Source organism: Pectinophora gossypiella, chromosome 13 (genome assembly GCF_024362695.1).
Source record: "Pectinophora gossypiella chromosome 13, ilPecGoss1.1, whole genome shotgun sequence".
Classification (NCBI taxonomy): Eukaryota; Metazoa; Arthropoda; class Insecta; order Lepidoptera; family Gelechiidae; genus Pectinophora; species Pectinophora gossypiella.
This window is the reverse complement of record NC_065416.1, coordinates 9,799,818-9,821,429: the sequence shown is the minus strand read 5'-3', so window position 1 is coordinate 9,821,429 and position 21,612 is coordinate 9,799,818. Positions and strand designations below refer to the sequence as shown.

Here is a 21,612-nt window from a genome sequence, read left to right as displayed (position 1 = left end):
TTAGCAAAAAATTACAGATACATCAGTTTGCAAAGTCAGCCACGAATTGTTTTATTGTTGCAATCTTTGTTGTGTTGTTGTTGTTTGTTGTGTTGTTATTGTAGTTTGTTGTGTTTTTGTGCTTATTTAGCAATAAGGCCGCCGATTGTGCATCTCTTGTCACTTTTGTAATTGTTTTTAGTGTTGTGTTTATATGTGCAATAAAGCGCTTTTGTATTGTAAAATTACAAAGGTAAGCCACTTTTAATATAACATTAACAAGTTTTTACCTACTTCCGTATATAAACAATTTTGGATCCAATACTATGCATTTCTGGTATCTAAGGTCACCGGCGTACGGACAATTTGACCGTCTCTTCACGCTACGTCACTTCCGGACTGAATAAGTAATAGGACCTACGGTAATATCTGAAACGACAGTTTAACTAATATCTTTTCTTTGAAAGGAAATGTACGTAACTAGTATGCGTCTATTGGAGTCAACAAAAAAATAAAGCCTAGTCAAATAACTTCACCTCAAATCATCATCATTAGAATCGATTGCACAACGCTCCGAGCAAAAAACCATTTACGTCTGAAAGATAATTGGTACAATTCCGTTGTTTACTTTCTGCTTATTGACGAATATTTTCGTCGAGGAACAGATAGCGAAATTATGAATTAATAAGTTCTGCGTACGATTCGGGTCAGCTGTGAGTGACTGATAACCTCGGTGGCGTCTAAAATTAAAACATTCCGTTGAACTTACTTCGGAGGTGATGCCATTGCGATTTTTACAGAGTAAAGCTTAAGATTGGACGTATTGAAGGACACAGATCTAGAAGTTCTATGCAATAAATGTGATTATACCCTTTTTAACGTAGCATGGTGATAATGACAGCAATATAGAGACATAGCACATCTTATGAGATGTGATTTCGCACTATGGTGCGAAAGAGACGAGAAACATGTCTCTTTCGCACTAACGGTACGTCTCTCTGTACGAAAGAGGCGAGAGATATATCACTCTAATCACGCTACATTAAAGGATATACCTTCTTAATGGATATATTATCTACTATATATCTGCATGCGTGCACCACCCTACAGTACCACCCCTCGGGAGATTCAGGTGTGACTGTACAATGTAAATTTGTAATATGATGAGAACTTAGGTTTCGACGACTTTTTCTAATCACAATCATTCGGCACAGTAATACATCCCTATTTGCAGGCGACTAAAACTATTTAAAACCATTAACAGTCCAACAGATGCCGCATTAAGTATTAGGTAAGCACAGACTTATTAGGTAGAGGAGCTCGGTGGCGCAGCGGTAAACGCGCTCGGTCTGCGATTGTTGACGTAAAGCAACTTTCGCAGAGGCCGGTCATAGGATGGGTTACCACAAAAAAAAAAAAGTTTTCATCTCGAGCTCCTCCGTGCTTCGGAAGGCACGTTAAGCCGTTGGTCTCGGCTGCATTAGCAGTCGTTAATAACCACCAATCCGCACTGGGCCCGCGTGGTGGTTTAAGGCCCGATCTCCCTATCCATCTATAGGGAAGGCCCGTGCCCCAGCAGTGGGGACGTTAATGGGCTGATGATGATGATGAAGCACAGATCTGAGTAGTCTGGGCACTTGGTGGTTCGCAAACGGAATGACATTAAATAGTAATTAATGTTACCACATCACTTACAGGAAAAAAAATATCTACTCCGTATTAAATATTCCGTACCTAAATGATGGTGTAGTATGCTACATAATGAGACAAGAGATTTAGGAGTTACACTTGACAGCAAACTTAAGTTCATACTTTGATAAAATAATCAGCAACGCAACCAGTATGTTATGATTTCTCAGACGGAAACAGTCAACCCAAAACAGTCTCATACGCAGTCACTTAGAATATGCCAGTGTGTCTTGGAACCCAGTATACAGCGAACCCTCACAAAGAATTGAAAATATACAGCGAACAAGACAAGCTTTTATATCATCCGGAATCACGCACAGACATCCTTATAAGCGACAATTGCAATATTATCTTAAAATGGGACTCTTTACGAACTATACGGACGCTGATAGATTTATTATTTCTTCATAAACTTATTAACAGACAAATTAAATGCAATCATCTGCTCAACAAAATCTATATCTGCGGGCCTAGCACCGTAAGCACGCGACTCACTCTTTCTCGCCGCGACAGAGATCGTCTCTGTTTCTGTGCAGTACTGTGAGAGAGTGACGGATGACGTAATGTCGAGGCGAGAAAGAGTCGCACGCTTACGGTGCTAAGCCCGCAGTGTTCCGTACAAGTATCGTCAGCATCCGATCCGGAGAATTATTAGTGTTCCCCGTTCTACTTAGAAACAACTTAGGCCTATATAATCCGGTTTCTAGAATATTGTCGAATTCAACAAACACGAATGTTGTGGACATCCACCACGATACATTTACTCAATTCAAAAGTAAAATGCTGAATCTTATCCCACACCACAAATAATTTTATGTACCTACCTAAGTACTTTTCTAAGTTTTATTTTGCAATAGTTTTAGTTTTACTGTTTTCAATAAGTACCTTTAAGTAAAGAAAGTTTACATGATTTATGTTTTTAATTAAATTTTATTTTCAATTTTTCTTCTTTTTAATTTTATACTTTAGTTTCTACTTTTTATTATTATTGTCGTCAGTGTTGTGTGCGTCTATAATTGGCAGGCATACCGGAACTTTTCCTATGTGTATTTTATTTTGTGTGTTTGTGTACTGCTGTTGATGCACCATAATGAATAAATAAACAATCAACCAAGAAGGCCAAATTATAAAAGAACTGGAGTGCTTTATAAACGAAGACGTCAACAGGAATTCCAGAATTTTCTCTAAAAAAGCAACTTCGTAATGGTGATCTTACACCTTATTTACACAAATAATTATGATACTAATTATAAATACTAACTTACCGTTTCGACCTTATTATCTAAATGTGTATTACCCACGTCAATGCCCCAATGGCACGGGAATCTGAAACTTACTGGAAATTTATCTACACCGAGACACGAGTCAGAAACGGGTGCGATAAAAATGTTGCAAGTATGTTCTTGTAATCTATACAATTATGTTTTAGTATTCAAATGTATGCTTATAGGTACTGTGTAGTATTAAGCCGAACGCACAAACCGGCTTTAGAATCGGATATTCTGAATATACTTTACACGTGTTCAATATTTCCTTAACGGAATTGATGTTAGCATAACAACCCACATTTTCGTAAGAGGTTACATTGCCAGGCCTAACAGCCCTGTTAATAGTATTTTTCTTATTGTTGTCGTATTGTAGCGTGGTGGAATATGCTCCATACTCCCTCTGGTTGATTGAGGGGAGGCCTGTGCCCAGTAGTGGGACGTATATAGGCTGTTTATGTTATGTTATGTCGTATTTCTTACGCCACAGACCACTAAATGCTTACGCTTTTGTGAAGAATTTTCATAGCAGACAAAACAAACGGTGCGCTATGAATACCAAGCATCTCGCACAGTTACTTAACTACCCATCTACTCTATTATTACTATACTGGTCTTAAGAACTTACTAATAAGTACAATTTCAAGAAATGAAAGACGGTATAATTTTAACTGTTTATATTATTTTCATTCAAAAATAATTCAACATATTTATGACTAATATATACCATTATTAGAGCGTACTTATAGTAATAAAATTTAAAATAAACAACAAAATAAATAAAATTATTCAGCAATTAAAGTGCAGTAAAAAGTAATTCTTTTAAAAAATCTTAGTTACCGTTATGTTTGCACTAGAACATTCTTTGTAAACTTGTCAACCTCTAGTTTACATGCAACAAAACGTACTTTTATACTCAAACGATTCTCACTTACATTTATACACGAACGAGATAGCAATACTAGATATAGCACAATTTTTGTACAAAACATTCTTGCGAAGCAGTTTTAGGAATATCACAAATCGAAACTCTAAATCTCACAAATCCCAAATAAATATCTCTTGGAGCATACCCAAGGACTGTTGTTGACTATCACTACTGGCCGTTAGATCCACAGTGACGTATTTAGCAGCTTGAAGTATCTTCATGCAAGAGGAGTTCTCAGGAGGCAGTTTGTGACACAGCTGAGTGAAGAGAGACTTGGCGCAGTCGTAGTGGAAGACCAGAGGGTCCAGGATATCTGTCAGGTCTGACTGCTTGAGAAGACAGCACATGTGTGCGAGCGTTACGCATAACTGGAAGGGAAAATACGATTATTAATTTTGTGGTTATAAAATACGGCAGTGGTTTCCCTGTTGCCTTCCGCCCTGCGCCTATACTAGTCTCAAAGCCGGACTAGGACTTCTGGTCTCCGCCTCTGAATAGTACTGATAGTAAAATACGCTTCTGTATTTATTTATTTTCATTAAATCCATAATCGAGTAGGTACTAGGTTCGATGCCCAATGATGCCGTTAAACCACAGATGTTTGTCTCGAACCATTCGTCAATGTAATCTAATTATGTACATCGTGTTTTATATTACAACTACGCTTACTTCAGGATATATAAATGTTTTTAATACTTTCTCTCTCTCTCTCTCTCTCTCTCTTTATTTAAGAGCTGCGCTCTTGTCGGTGGAGCAATCGTCATTCTTTTAATACTTTATTCAAACCAATTTTCATTTACGACGAAGAATGTTTCTATTAATATTAGTCTAAAAATATATTTCAAATTCCAAGTATAACATAACCACTACCATTGTTTTACTAGATTGAACGACCTTGCGAGATTACAATAATCAGACGTATCCATATTACATAAGGCGTACATTTTTACGATTAACCAATAAAATATTATCAGTTGTCAACTACACAAGCAAACACATTTCCGCATTGGAGCTACAAATGTTATAAGAACAACAGTAATAAAGACTTGTGAAGAAAGAAATTATTTTAAATTGAAATTATTTTAATTGATTTTAATTGTTTGAAATACCCCAAAGAGATTTATGGGATCTTCTTCTTCTGTCGTGCGGGTGGATGACCAACCTTATCAACCTTAGAGTGTCAGGGTTACTATTGAGCCGCCAAAGGCCCCTGACAAAGCTCATGTAACGACTACATACTTAGTAGATGGGACCGACTGGTCAACATTACCTCCGAAGCAAGGATTCCCGGGATTCGAACCCGGGACCTCCAGATCGTGCCCAACGCTCAACCACTGGGCCATGCAGGCCGTATTTTTGCAATTATAATAGGTACAAACATTGTTTCCAGAACACTGTTTTGTTTAACAAAATGAGCCTTACCTGTTCGATAAGGTTATCCTTATGCTTATACTCTGTGAAATCGTCGACATTGGCTGCGTTTTCCATAGCAGACATGACGCCGCGCCACACTCCTGAGAAGTGGTCTCCATAGTTGTCCCTGGTGGCCGGCGCTCTCAGCGCCGACGCTGCGTTGATACGGACTTTTAAGTTCTTACACTCTTGCGCAAGAGAACATAGATTCGAGAATACTTGATGCTGCAACAAAGACAATATGCTGTTAATATGTGAAACGTGACGACTTTAACTGAGATTTAAACTTCAAGGAGAACAAGATAGTTGTTTAGTGAATTTTTGGTTGAAAGTATAACATTTTTTACGCCGGAGTATCAGTGGAGTATAAACCTTTTTATGCTGAAGTATCAGCATATTTTTTTTACAACTTTAATTAAATGCGCTTGGGGTCATTAATTCTCGCCCCGATTCAGACAGACCTATCTCTTGATATTCTATCCATCATCAATCATTCCATAATATTCAATATTCATATCCACCACAAATGGGATTGAGGCACAAATATAAACAATTCTTTATCCTCTGACGAGCACAGGTCTTCCGATATCAATGGACTATGAAACATATTTCAAAAGTACGCTAACTGACATCAAACAGGTCGAAGAATTCCAATTTTACATAACAATAAGCATTATAATGGACCCCAGAATATCATGGAGCTTCCTCACAAAAAGGCACTGGATCTTTTTTTTCTAGTACCCCTGCCGCACAGGATAGGCAGGGTCTTTCTAAGGCTCAGTACATTATATATTTTGCGTTTTTATGGTCTCTATTTTGCCCTATGCTACGAACACATCCATTCCAGTCCTCTATTACCATACCAGGGGGGTTAAAATGGCCACATCGAAGCAATTCATCTAAGAAAGCAATATTGCTATTTGACATTTGTTTGCATTGCGCACTTACTTTTATATGTGTGATGTGGCTATTTTAACCCCCCAGTTCTCGCTTTTATGCTTCTCGCACTTTCATTCATCATCTTTCATTCTGGATCTTATTGGGCGTTTTGTCAAGAGAAGGATTTTTAAATTTAGCGACTTGGTGACAATAGATTTTACAACGTCGCAGTGGACATTAGGGCTGGATCGGAGCCCTTTTCTCCTTCAAACAAACAAAATCCCACTACCTATTCAATATTCTTTCACTCACCTGCCACCCACTGAAGCAGGTGAATAGATTCTCGTTCTTCATAGCATTGCCCATTGCATAGCAAGCGTTCCACCGCACCTTCATATTGGTGACTTTACACGCGCAGTCCAGTAAACGAGCTATGGCCGTCTCGCATAGAGGCTTCAGTTGACCATTTCTTAGCAGACTCTCCCGCTTGATCAGCCTCAACAGATTGCCTAGCCCACGCGTTGCGCTCATTTTTACCTGAAAATATTAAGTATATTTTACCGGAGCGCTGCGCAACTGTCTGCCGGCTCGGCAGCTGAAGCGGCGGCGCTCAGGAAGCACGACAAGTATGCAAATTTAGAATTAGCGTATGAGTTCGTGCCATTTGCGTTGGAGGCAGCGGGACCTTGAGGCGCTGAGGCCAAAGCTTTGGTGTGTGATGTCGGTCGCCGTATAAGGGTTGGAGGCGGAGATCGAACTAACTTTTTCCTCGCACAGCGTATTTCACTTGCGGTCCAGAGGCAACGCTGCAAGCACAATGGGTACGTTCGGGCGGGGCTCGCTTTCTGGAGGGCTTTTTGACTGATATGGTTTACTATATCTTTGTGTGTTTTTATATGTTTTGGAGTATATTTTTTTTTACTAAGTACCTAATTATACCTACGCACGATTTGCGACTATTGGCTGTGGTCCTGTGAGTTACCGACATGCTTTTGAAACGAGGTTCGCCGGTTCGAACACGGTAGCGGACTTGCACCAATGAGTTCCTAATTATTCTTACTAACACAGTCAGGTCGACTATTATAAACCGCGTTACGGCTCATCACGTATCACGTTGGTTTCACAGGAAGTTCGATGAAGCGTGATTAGGTGATGTGATTAGGTGATGCAATATAATGTACCCACTTTAGGACTCTGTCGCACTAACATATTTGACATTTAGTGAGATTAACAGTTCAATGTGTCAAAAAAGTTAATGTGACATGGTACCAAAGTACATATTAATGCTCGTGACCGTACCTGTGACTACCCTAGTTGGGTAAAGACGTGAGGTTATGTTTTTTTTTAGTTAGACTTATGGCTATTTTGGCTTATGATTTATGACATTTCCTAAGGAACGCGCGTATTAGTCAATATTACTTTCAAAGTAATAACAATATCAAAGAAACACACATTATTGTGACAGTAGAGGTGACCCTTAATCCTTACTAGGTAAGGCTGAGTCACAAGTCGACGGATAAACAGTTCTCGGGAACTTTTGTGTCTTAAGATAATGTAATTCAATGAAACTTAGTAAGTACCTAAACCCCTACCTCTGGTAAACGGCGGTCTGGTCCCTTACCCTTGGTATTCAACCAGAGTCGTCTTTAGAACACCATTAACACAACGGTGGGTATCGGTATACAGTAGGTTCTAACTTTTTCTTCCAATCCCAGACCGAACATAACACCAGGTGGTAACCCAAAAAATAACCGAACAATGTTGTCAAAAATTAGTTTCAGTTTGTTTCTCTGTTGTTATTTTCCATACAGCCTCGACGGCATCTGTGGTCTAGTGGTTGAGCGATGTGCTCACGTTTCGGAGGTCCCGGGTTCGATTCCCGGTAGGAACAAATCACAAAAAACACTTTGTGGTGTAGTTTGGTTAGAATATTACAGGCTGATCATCTGATTGTCCAAAAGTAAGATGAGCACTTTAAGCCGTTGGTCCCGGCACGTAGTCGTTACATGAGTCATGTCAGGGGCCTATGGCGACTTAATAATAACCCTGACACCAGGGTTGATGGAGTTTGTAATCACCTCACAATCCCACCCGATAGAATAAGAATTTTCCATATTGTTTATAATGCCGTAACATTTTGTAGTTGTTTTACGTAATCAACTAATGACCAAAGAACTACATAGAGACATTTCAAGGCCCAAAGTCGTTCAAAAACTATGAAGGTACGTTCACAGTATTTTTATCATCATTTAGGTACTAATAGCTCATTTACATGTAAAGAGATCTTAGTAAAATTTAGTTTAAATATTTTTTTGTTAGAACCTTTGTACTTTTTTTGAATTATTTTTTATCAGAAGTATTATTCATTCAATAAAATATTTATTAGTAGTCTATTTAGCGGTCACCGTCATCGTAAGTTCTCTTTTGCATGCTCTCATCGAACTTAAATAAAACCAAGTTTTGTCCGTCAGAAATGCCGGAATCGATAGATAAAGTAACCCTCGCTCTTATTTTGTCTGTAGTTATTTATTTTTGCTTGTCGTAGACTTAGACCTTCCTTTTTATCACGGTCCATAGTCGCTCGCAGTCCAAAGTCTGTACAGAATGAAGTATTTAATGACGTACTCCAATAATAAACACATCTCAGACAAAATAAACAAGTGACAAATCACAATGTAACTTGTCGAACATTTATCTGCCCATTACACGTAGAATTATTCCTTATTATGTTCCGTTACTATAAAATACATACCCAAAGATGACTTAGGGCATAAAAAAGTAAAAAACAAAGTGGTTGTTTGTGGTTCTGACAATTTCAGGCACTCCGTAGGTACGGTCACGAGCATCAATATGTATACGTTTTGGTACCATGTTACATTAACTTTTTTGACAATTTGAACTGTAAGTGTCACTAAATATCAAATATGTTAGTGCGACAGAGTCCTAAAGTGGGTACATTATATTGCTCATGGCTGTACATAGTTCATCTTGCGATAAATGTACCTTCGTCCACCCTAATTGGGATATAGTCGTAAGCTTATGTTATGTTGCGAGGGAAACAGGCTTTGTTTTTTACTCTGTTACATTTACGTACGATCAACATCCAACTAACGGTCCAGTAACGGCCTCCGTGGTCCAGTCGGGAGGTCCCGGGTTCGAATCCCGGTGGGGACAAATCACAAAAATCACTTTTTGATCCCTAGTTTGGTTAGGACAATCAAATCAAATATACTTTATTGCACAGAACTAAAATTTCAACAATCAGACATAAAACATGAATACAGTACAATTTGGGCGGCCTTGTTGCTCTAGAGCAATTTCTTCCAGGCAACCAACAAAAGGAGACAAACATTTACAACTTGGATGCGGGATGGTGCAACAAAAAAATAATAATAATAAATAAATAAATACCTAAAAGTAAAACTAAAGTTAATATAATAAATATTCTATACTATATGTACATATATTAATAAATACTCAATTTAATATAATCCATATATACTAAAAATATACCTAACCATAATCTAAAGAAAACTATAATAATAAATAATAGACTATACACACACATACAAGACAGGTATTGAAATAAATAAAATACATCATACATAATAGTAATATCCTAAGAATATCCACATAAGGATTCAAAATGAGCTCGCAACTGGACAATGCAGGCTGATGACCTGATTGTCCGAAAGTAAGATGATCCGTACTTCGGAAGGCACGTTAAACCGTTGGTCCCGGTTATTACTTACTGGTGTAAGTATGTAGTTGTTACATGAGTCATGTCAGGGGCCTATAGTGGCTCAATAATAACCCACGGTTGATGGGGTAAGTAATCCACCTCACAACCCACACGATAGAAGAGAACACCCAACTCAGTAACTTACCTTATCATTATCTGTGGCGCACTGTATGCTGACCTCAAGCAGGCGCAACAAGAGGTCATCATCTATGTCGTCCGTCTCCGGGTCCTCCCTGCAACGACAGGCCACATCAAACCGGTTACATCCAGTATTCACGATAACAAGTGTTTATTGTTTGCTGTTTTCGTCGATATCTGACTGACTCTTGACTTTTAGGTTATTTTTGGTATGTAACAGTGAAATTTATGTATGTCTAAAATTTAAAAAAATGTTGTGGGAGAGAAAAAATGAGTGAGCAATTATGAATAATAACTACTAAAACATTATTACGAACTACGAAATAAATTAAGTGCACCTCATAATGTGGGATGGGTTTTTACCTAAATAAATAACATATTATTAATATTATTATTATTATAATGATGTGTTCTGTTACTGAAAATGATGTCCTAACACTCTCCACAATTTTGTCAAAGTAAATAAGAAAATATTATATTGCAAGCCTTTACAGAAGAGTAAACATTTTAATGCATTTTAATTCAAGCCTAATAGTGCAATAGTGATCGTAGAAAACAGTAGTTATCAACATGCCCAAAAATAATATATGTGTATTCTTTATTACCATGTCGCATTAACTTGTTTGACAAATTAAAACAAAGTCTTACTAAATGTCTAACATGTTACTTCGACACGGTCCTAAAGTATGCAAATTGTAATTTATTGTATACGTGACTTTACATGACTATGTACTGTGTAAATATACATACATACATACATACATAAACTCACGCCCCTAATCCCCAATGGGGTGGGCAGAGCCACAAGAAATCAAAGACAACCATGTGTAAATATAAAAAATATTTAATAAATTACCGGATACTTTCAAAGACTGTAAACTCAATAAGTATCGCGTAGCAGTTAAACTCTGGCTTGCAGATAGATGCTTACAGCGTAAAAGAATATTTAGATAACAAATAACAAGTTTTAAGTGTATAATTGAAAGCATGTATTAAGTGTGTAGAATATTTGTAAAATTGATATTATTATTTGTTATTGTTTTTAAATAATCTGGGTGTATGCCTGAAAAGGCAGTATTTGGTGATACCCAATGAAAAATAACAGCTGTTTGTAACCTAAATACCATGCACAGAATAAATTTCATTTCATAACATTTCAATATTCTTACATGTTAAGTACCAGCGCGTCACTAAGGTTGCCCAGTGCCCAAGCTGCTTTAGTCCGCACCACCAGCGTCTGCTCCCCCAGTGCTCTCAGAATGTTCTCCCCGCAATCGCTCACGAAACATAAATCCTGAAAGATTTTTATTTACTGTAGATTCCCGTTTTACCGCAACCTCGCCTGTTGGTAAGTGACGATATGGCCTAAGGAGGGTCTGGCTTACCTAGCAATTGCATCACTAAAGCCTTGCAAACTCAAAGATTATATGAACAAAGGTCTACATTACAATGTATGTTCGTTGATAATTATGTAAAAATAATTCAATAATAATTATTATTTAATTATTCATTTAATAATTATTTTATTTTTAATGATCATGTTAATTATATTTATTTAATTAATAAAGTATATTTGTATTTTCTATGGAATTTCATTATTTTTAAAACAGAACACATACACTTATACAGCCTATATACGTCCCACTGCTGGGCACAGGCCTCCCCTCAATCAACCGGAGGGGGTATGGAGCACACTATAATAGATAGAACATATAACTATATTTGGTGTTCAAGACAACATGATCAACTGATTCAAGTTTATAAGCTTATACCTACTATTTTAAGAATTTTAAACTATTCGTGGCATGGCCGGTGTGAATAGCCAATTCTATTCGCCTACTAGCATTTTGCCAGGTTTCTCGTACTTACTTCTCGTAGCGTGCGGTATATGACAGTCATAGCCAGGGCTCGAACCGCAGCCGCTCTGACGGTGGCCTCTTCGTCACTGCACGACCCCACCAATAACGCACAACACAGCACTTGCAACCGTCTCTGTAAAATTGTTGCCAAATTAAAACTTTCAATTTTCGTTATTAAAGAAAGAAACATAAGGGTGCTACCTCAGATATCGACTTATACAGTCGATGGAGTAGTGTGATCGTAAGTTGTCTAAAAATAATTTTAAAGAATATATTTCTTTTTGTAAGAAATCTTAGATCTTGATGTGTTTCCTGATCCGCTGAATATACCGTTGAAATCTAGATTATAGAAAGCTCAACAGATGTTAATTACTTATGTATTTACTGATACTTAAATTTACTTATATTATTTCTAATTTTTAAGTTTGCTGTATAATCTTTATTTTAATTTATTTTGAAATACTCAATTTTATAAGTTATGTACGCCGTAATTTTCAAATATATTAGTCACAATACCGTAACCTTCTAAATGTAAAAATGTTTTAATGTATGTGATGTGACTGTACTTCATAAATAAATAAGTTATTACCATATAAACTGTTCCATTATATCGACAGCGTCGATCGCTTGTTGTGCTTATATGAACAAACACTTATGAAGTTATATCAGTCTCTTACGTTAGTTTATAATAGTAAATAACCACTTTTTAGTGTAAGTACTGTCAATCTTTTCCAATGAATAAAGTTAAATCGCAAAGAGCAACTTTGATGTTAGTGTCCAAAGCCCTATAGTATAGCAAAATATTTAGGTGGTACAAGACCTCAAAGTGGCACCCCTCAGCCCCTTAAATTAAAAAAAGCGGCCAAGTGCGAGTCGGACTCGCCCATGAAGGGTTCCGTAACAGCAAGTAACATAATATAAAAGTAAATTACGGTTTACGATTTATGATGTATTAAAAAAAACTACTTACTAGATCTGGTTAAATCCAATTTTCGTTGGTAGTTTGCATGCTAATCTACATCATATATTTTTTTTAGTTTTATCCTCCTCTTAATTTAGAAGTTACAGGGGGGGGGGACACATTTTACCACTTTGGAAGTGGTCTCTCGCACAAACTATTCAGTTTAGAAAAAAATGATATTAGAAACCTCAATATTATTTTGGAAGACCTATCCATAAATACCCCACACGTATGAGTTTGATGAAAAAAATTTTTTTTGAGTTTCAGTTCTATGTATGGGGACCCCCAAAATTTATTGTTTTTTTTTTCTACTATTGCATAAAAACCTTAATGCGGTTCACAGAATATACATATTTATCAAGTTTCAACAGTATAGCTATTATAGTTTCGGAGAAAAGTGGCTCTGACATACGGACGGACGGACAGACATGACGAATCTATAAGGGTTCCGTTTTTTGCCATTAGGCTACGGAACCCTAAAAATGTTGTTACGGCCACTCGGCATGAACAATCTAACCTGATGAAGTTAGCTTGCGGCCAGGGTGAAACTGTCTTGGTTGATTTTGGCGCCCCAACCCCGCCTCCATTTTGGCGCCCGGTACGGTGGCACACCTCGCACCAAAGATTGTGTTGAACTGCATAGCGACAGAACAACCTATCGCCTTACTATTAGCAGACGGCGTGATCTTATATTATGAAATATTCGATATATGCAGAATGAAACTTGGAACTTCTTCTTTCATCGTTAACCAGACTGATATCATGATAATGATGTGATCCAGCCGGTTTCGACTACAGCGACTGCTTCAACTCCAACGTTCATATGCTCGTATGTCACTTGTATATGACCAATCTTTTTGAAAAAGACCCTCGCACACTGCGAGCAAGTTAGCACACCATTTAAATAAGTCGGGTTTCAAATTCATCACGCTTGGCATCAAGCTCTAAACGCCGTGAATTTTGGGGTGAACCTAAGCTCTCCATTCCAAGTGGAAATACTCACAGGCAATTCTTTGAAGGCGCGTTCCCCAACGTTCGCAATACAGTCACAGACCACTGCCTTCGCCGGCGCGTTGTCATGCCCCTGTAGCGCTCCTGACAAAGGGGTCAGTAACCTCTCCCACAAGCGCACGCACGTCGATAGAGGGGGAGGATGCTCCGTTTGTTCTGTGTCGGGTAATGTATGAAGTTAAACTTACGTTGGTTTTTTTTCTGCTACCTTCTACAGTAACACCAAAACAGATATATCCTGTAGGTTTAGAGCATTATTAATCCAATTCACCCTTGTATCTGACAATGGTGCTAATTCTTGTAAATACCATCTAATTTTATTTCAAGTTATATCTGTCATTTTCTTATCCGCCGAAAAGGAAAGGGACGGGTAATCGACAAGCATAAAATTTATGGAACACACGTCAATTTTAAACACAAATCTAAACCAACCGTCTAAAAATTTTACATCAGACAATAACCCGACACAGTTAAGTAGACAGCACGTCAAACGGATTGCATACCAGCGACGTACCTTTTTGATTCGCCCGGGTTATTCTTTCATTTACTCATTCTTCCTAAAATTAAGAGCTGTGAATCATCCGTCCCTTTCCTTTTCGACGGATATGAAAATGACGGATATAACTTAAAATAAAATAAGGCGGTGTCTGCAGGAATCGGGGCCAATGTATAGCATAATAATATAATTCTAAAAGTATACCAGTTCTGACTTACCCAATTTCTGTATAGCATCTCCGATGATGCTGATAGTCCTCGCAGCCTGAAGCACCACATCCTGATGCTCCTGTTCGAGCATCTCACTCAATATATCCGCTAATAGAATGAGGTGCGGTTGCAGGAGGTCGGGCAGGTGGTGGAACGCGATGGCCGATATCACTTGCAAGGATTCTAAAATTATTGGAATCGCTGAGGGCTTGCATCTCTGAAAGATACATTTATCAATCAATAAATCTTTATTGCACACCATCATCATCATTAATTCCTTCCGTGGCCCAGTCGTTGAGCGTTGGGCTCACGATCCGGAGGCCCCGGGTTCAAATCCCGGTGGACATATCACAGAAATCACTTTGTGATCCCCAGTTTGGTTAGAACATTACGGACTGATCACCTGATTGTCCGAAAGTAAGATGATCCGTGCGTCGGACACGTTAAGCCGTTAGTCCCGGCTACTACTTACTGATGTAAGTATGTAGTCGTTACACGAGCCATGTCAGGAGCCTTTGGCGGGTCAGTAGTAACCCTGACACCAGGGTTGATGAGGTTGGTACTCCACCTCACAACCCACACGATAGAAGAAGAAGACTACACAATTATGAAAAAGCCTGATGTAATTTCGTAATAATTTGGTTATATCTACTATAAACATTTTCATAAACATATGCGACAAAATGTACTTAAATAATTGCAGTGAACAGTCTGTCATAAGCAGTCAGATCACCTGTAGTATACAGGGTGTTAGTGTCATCGTAACGAAAACTTTGAGGGGTGATTGAGGCCATGATTCTGAGTTAATATCAAGTGGAATTTTTCATCGCAAAATTATAGAATTGAAAATAATTTTAAAAAAACTAAAAAAAAACATGAATTTTGCGACGAAAAATTCCACTTGATATTAACTCAGAATCATGGTCTGAATCATCCCCCTGAGTATTCGTTACGATGTCACTAACACCCTGTATTGTTCAAAGATAACTTTTATGAATTTAATACTTTCGCAAAAATACATAATAATACTTTAAAAAAATTACCATAATTTCATTTCCTTTGAATGTCCATCCCATGTTTTTGAAACAAATGTCTAAGATCCAACTTTTGAAATAGTGTGTCTCCTTCGTATCATTTTCGTCTGGTTTGTTAACTGGTTGGTCAACAGCAACGAACATATCATCATCTGAGTAACCTTCTTCAAAATCATCACATTCGTCAGTCTCCATGTTATTTTTGTTCAACTTCTCTGGCGTTTTAGAAGATATGACGTCTTTTTCTATCGCTTTAAGTATTTCTTCAACTTTAGGATCTACTGACAGTACGCATCCCATTGTTATTAGAGCACCAACTTGTAAGGTTACGTCTGAAGAAAAAATGAGACAAATTTTAGTGAGGGACTTTCCAGGCTAAGTTCACCAAAAAACAATATAGATGGCGTTGTACAGCTTTAATGTGATAATTACCTATTTTCCTATTACTCGGGTACATAATTATTCCAAATTACAATGTAATTGCAGAAGCATACAATATAAAAATAATTGTTGCTTGATATTTGGGTCACATTATGTATAGAATTATATTGCTACCAATATTGCTTGTCATTATTTTGATCTCATAATTATGTATGGGTGTAATAATAAGGGTCAACATTTATACCCAAAAATAAATAAAATCATTTACTTCGTACAATTTAGGCTATAGATTATTAGTAACAAGTAGGTAACTTGAAAATTATATTCGTAATTAATGCATAAAAGTGTTATAATTAATTTTAGTTTTTCGTGCCATAAGCGACTCCAGTATTGCATGATAGCACTATAGCAGTCTCGCCGATACTACCTACAGGACGCTGTCATATATGCCTACATATAAAAAATATGGAAAAAGTACATTTTGTAATTACCTCTATGCACTAGAAACTTCCTCGTCGACCTGACCAGCTCACTGATGAGTCCATCCTTCATCTTATGATACGGTGTGGCTTGCACCAGGGCAGCACAGCACTTCAAGGTAACTATGATCACAGTGTGGCTCCTGTCGCTGTCCAGAATACCAACCAACACCTTATGCATGCACGTGATCACGTAGCCAAGAGACACCGAGAACGGAATGAATGATGCATTGTCTTTTTTACTGTAGAAAACAAAAACAACGGTTACCCATAGTACACAAACTTCACTGTGTAGTATGATTGTCATCAAAAGCCACGAAAATAATAACGAAAACTGGAACTTGCTAAGTTTATTTTGACTTTCTTACCCTATAGCTCAGTTACGTTTCTAATCCAAAAGCAAAAATGCAGTCGTCTCAGACATGCCCAAAAATAAGTTTGAAAAACGAACATAAAATTCAAGAGTCAAACGGATCTACTCGTCAATTAATGGAACGCAAAAAATATATATTTTATTTTGTTTTTTTTAATTCAATCTTACCTGCTCTCTGCCTGTGATAGATACACTCTGGATCCGGACAGAAGAGCTAATATAACACCAAGTACACCAGCTCGACTACTAGCTATAGGGTCTATGACAGCGCAGTAAGCAAGCGTTTTCCTTCCGCCTTCAGAGGTTGACCACTTATCAACGTCTGGTGAGTCCGGTAGCAAGGCCCACCAATATCCAAATATCTCTCTTTTCTCTCTAATCTGAAATAAAAAAAAACACGCACTTTTTACCTAACAATCATTTCCCTAGCGTTATCCCGTTTTCACAGGGTCCGCTTACTTAAGCTGAAGATTTGACAGGTCCGGTTTACCGAAACGACTGCATGTCTGACTTTCCAACCCGCAAAGGGAATACCAGCCCAATACAGGTTAGGTTAGGTTAGGTCACATACCTCCGTACACGTGTTTCCTCACGATGTTTTCCTTCACCTCTAGCAAGCGATAATCATTTAAACATGAATTCGAAAACATAATAGGATTAGTGATGGATTCGAATTTGCGACCTTACAGTGTGAGTCAAACGTTCACCCAACTGAGCTAAAACGGCTCCATTGACATTTGTAGGCGACGCACATTAATATTTACTCACTAAAATTAAAATATCACGATTGGCTGCCCTGGTTGGGAATGGCCGTGATCTTATGTTATGTTGCAAACCTATTTTTGTACTTTTGGTACATGTAACGCCATCTAGTGTATTTGTTTTGAAAAAAAATTATAAAATCGTTTGTGGGTAGCTACAGCCAACTCATAATATTTTTTGTTTGATAACCCTCAAATACTTTTTTTTGTCAATATCCGCCAACGGGTTGGCTTACCGCTCGCACCAGCGATTTTCGGTTTTCCAAAAGTTTTCGCGTTTTAATCAGCCTATCATCTACAACATTTTTCCTAACCAATACTGGCAGTATGTACGAGTGTTGCAATGGAGGCCCACCGGATACACCCATATGCTGTGTATACTATGCTTTGAAAATGTATGTGGCGTTTTTATAAGGTCCATGATTTTAACAAATAGTCTTATCACATGTTATACTTGCACACATAAAGCAATAGTGACTAGATAACAGAGAATGTTGAAAATGATTTCTCAGTCATAACTAAAATTGAATTAAGGTTGGGAAGAAATAACTAAATCAAAACCAGAAAAATGATACTATGTTTGTACATACCTTTATCAAAACAAGCAGTAAATTTGATGCACTCTGCCTGACTCGAGATTTTAACGCAATAAATTTAGCCTCCCTACCACTTTCTACATCTGACATATCAGAGTCACTGGTCAACGCCCAACAATTCTTAGACTTCTGAGGTTCTAAATAGTTCTTGCTTGCAGGCTTGTATGCTGAATTGTTTTCAAAATTGTCTACATCCTTCATAAGACTACGGTCTGATACTGGAATCTCTTTCTTTAAACTTTCAATTGCATTATTCCTTTGTTTTCTTAATTTTTGTTTCTGTAAAAATAAAAATGTGACCACAAATTGGCAGATAAGAACTGTCTAATGGAAAAATAGGTAATATTTATTTACACCATAGAAAAAAATATTTACAAAGAGTAATATAAAAAAACGTAATTAAAGGAGAATAAAAAAAAAACATCTAATAGATTTTGCCACTTGCTTCAAATACCTATTATTAAACAGAACAATCGGTTCAGTACAATTAGTATTCATCATCATCAATTTAAGAGCCACGCTCTTGTCGGTGTAGCATTTTCCATTCCAGTCTATCAAAGGCCAATTCCTTGACTTCCCTATAAGACACGACGTTAACCTTTTCTTTAATCTGTTCCATGTAAGCTCTTCTTGGTCTTCCCCTTCCTCTCTTTCCTTCTAGCTTTCCTTCTATGATGTTTTTAATGAATTCGTCGTGTCTTATTAGGTGTACAATTAGTATTATTATTAATTAATATTTCAATAAAGATAACATTTTACAATAGTTCCAATTAAGTAAGAATTAGATCTGTCAAAGTATGTAAGCTAGTGTTGTGACTTTTATTAGCATAGTGATGTATCAGTCGAGATTAGGTTTATCAATTCTTTTCTATCTAACACTATAGACTCTAAAGTGAATTTAGATTACTGGTAAATAGCAAATAATTGCTGTGCCTGCAAATAAACTTATATAATGTATTATATTATATATTTATGTATTATATAGGTATATATTGTTTTCATTACCTTGCCACCTTTAGGATTTGAACTAGGAACAACAGGGACAGCAGCTAAAGTCTGCTGCGCTGGCATGATCCTCTCCGGTTTAGGATTCTGATTCACTAGCCCGTACAGGACGAAATGTCTACATATACCCATCACTTCTGGCAAAGGAATATTCACCTTCTGGTCATTGTAGTAAAGTTGTGATAGTACTCTTAATGCTGATATTACTGCCTGGACCAAAATTTTCATTGTTAACGAAATACAAAACAAAAATAGTATAGGAAATATGTACGGTCACGAGCATTAATATGTATACACTTTGGTACCATGTCACATTAACTTTTTTGACAAATTGAACTGTAAGTCTCACTAGATGTCAAATATGTTAGTGTGACAGAGTCCTAAAGTGGGTACATTATATTGCTCATGACTGCATGTGAAAAATTTACTTAAGTGACAAAACTGTTCAATTTTTTTAAGGTTTTCATTATAACTTAGAGAGATAGAAAGAAATCATCATCTCCCAATATCCCATTTTTCACGAGGTTGGCTTACCTAACCTGAAGATTTGACAAGTTTTATTTTTACAGAAGCAAATAACTATTTTAGAAAGGAAAGTAATAAAGTTATCTGTTGTGTATTTCACAGCCTCCGTGGTCTAGTGGTTAGAGCGTTAGGCTCACAATCTGGAGGTCCGGGTTCGATTCCCGATGGGGACATTGTCGAAATCACTTTGTGAGACTGTCCTTTGTTTGGTAAGGACTTTTCAGGCTTGAATCACCTGATTGTCCGAAAAAGTAAGATGATTCCGTGCTTCGGAGGGCACGTTAAGCCGTTGGTCCCGGCTATTAGCCGTAAAAACACCTCCACCGACCCGCAGTGGAGCAGTGTGGTGGAGTATGCTCCATACCCCCTCCGGTTGATTGAGGGGAGGCCTGTGCCCAGCAGTGGGACATATATAGGAAGTTTATGTTTATGTTGTGTATTTTGTAACTGAAAAACTTACCTTGCAATATAAAAATTCATCTTGTGACTTGTTAGAACCCTTAAGTAGAAACTTAACAACTATTTGTGAGATGTGTTCCTTGATATCTGCAGCTATGGTAGGCTGGTCCATCTTGGTCTCATCCATTACTATCAAGCTGACCATGCACTTTAAGGCTATGAGGGATATTTGTAGAGGATTCTGAGTGCTCAACATCTGGCCTTTGTCTATATCAATTAGGTTTATAAGCAGCCCCTGACTGCCTATAAGTTCTTCCACAAACTAGAAGAAGAATGTTTATAAAACAATTATTTACTTCATTTTATTTAAAGTACTGAAATATAAAATTTAAAGCTGCATTTTTAAACTTTAAAATTATGTTTCTACATTTTTTACAAACCTTAATGCCAGCCTGTGGGCAGTATTGTAGTATACACTGCATATTGTGGAGGATGTCAGGCAATATGACATCGGAACATTTCTTTAAGCATTGTACATGCCAGGATATAACTTTCCACAAGTAATCTGTATCAAACTGCAAATTCTGCTTCGTAACAATACTATTCATTAGATGGGAAGTTTTTGCAGCTAAAAACTCATCTACAGGCTTTATATTAAGGCACAGTGCGGTTACCAGTGTCGTGGCATCCTGAAAGTATGAATATAAACAATTTTCTAGCCTGTTGCAGTCGACATAATACAAATGTAAACAAACATAACCTCAAAAATACTTACATGTTTTCTGACAAAAAACTCAGCCTTATAAGGCTTAGAGTTTAGCTCATCTATAAGTGAGTTCACCTGTGCTTTACTGTAATCTTTCACATACAGGAGATTGCACAGTTCTCCGCATATTATAGAAAAGTTTTGAGAAAGGCTCTTGTCCATCTTTTACCGTTCAACTAAATTCTAAGACTGAACTTAAATGTACTAAAACGATTTTCTTCATCTATGCAAAAAATATATTAGTTTCTTATTTATAATATTTTGAATTCTTGTGAATAATTAACAAAAATTGAAACAGATTTCAAGTATGATTCACCTAACAAATCACAAATCTGACATTGACGTTTACAATTACGTTCTGAATCTAAAAATATAGGTACCTACCTCTACAATAGATATTTTTTTCTGAACGAACTACTATAACAATAACCTCTTTCTTTTTTGAAGTCGGTTAAAAATAACAATAAACATGGCCAAAGCTTAGAGAAACGAACACATGACAATACCAAGTGTTGCTAATAGTTTTGGTTGTCCTGTAACAACTATTGAGGCCGTTGCCCACCCCAATGAGACTCCAATGAGTAACTTTGGCTGCTTCTCTGTTACCTTTTCCTACCTAAACCGCTGCTGAGCCAAACTAGATGAAAATTAGCCCAAAGATAGATCAAAACCTAGGGTAGGACATACGATAGGTACTTTCCCAGAATGTGGGTAACAAAAATAA

The 21,612-nt window shown here is 37.2% G+C and overlaps 1 protein-coding gene across 1 annotated transcript; it reads right to left on the bottom strand.

Annotated features, from left to right (window-relative positions):
* Positions 1-3,595: 3,595 nt before the first annotated feature.
* LOC126371858 (HEAT repeat-containing protein 6) lies at positions 3,596-21,210 on the bottom strand. Its single transcript, XM_050017246.1, has 16 exons — positions 20,898-21,210; positions 20,563-20,811; positions 20,184-20,444; positions 19,199-19,408; positions 18,188-18,472; positions 17,005-17,216; positions 16,476-16,705; positions 15,613-15,935; positions 14,579-14,786; positions 13,857-14,020; positions 11,903-12,025; positions 11,203-11,327; positions 10,041-10,128; positions 6,466-6,690; positions 5,284-5,499; positions 3,596-4,229 (listed from the first exon to the last, which is right to left on the bottom strand). Exons 1-16 carry the CDS (start codon positions 21,048-21,050, stop codon positions 3,972-3,974), a joined length of 3,330 nt encoding a protein of 1,109 aa, XP_049873203.1. The 5' UTR covers positions 21,051-21,210; the 3' UTR covers positions 3,596-3,971.
* Positions 21,211-21,612: the final 402 nt, after the last annotated feature.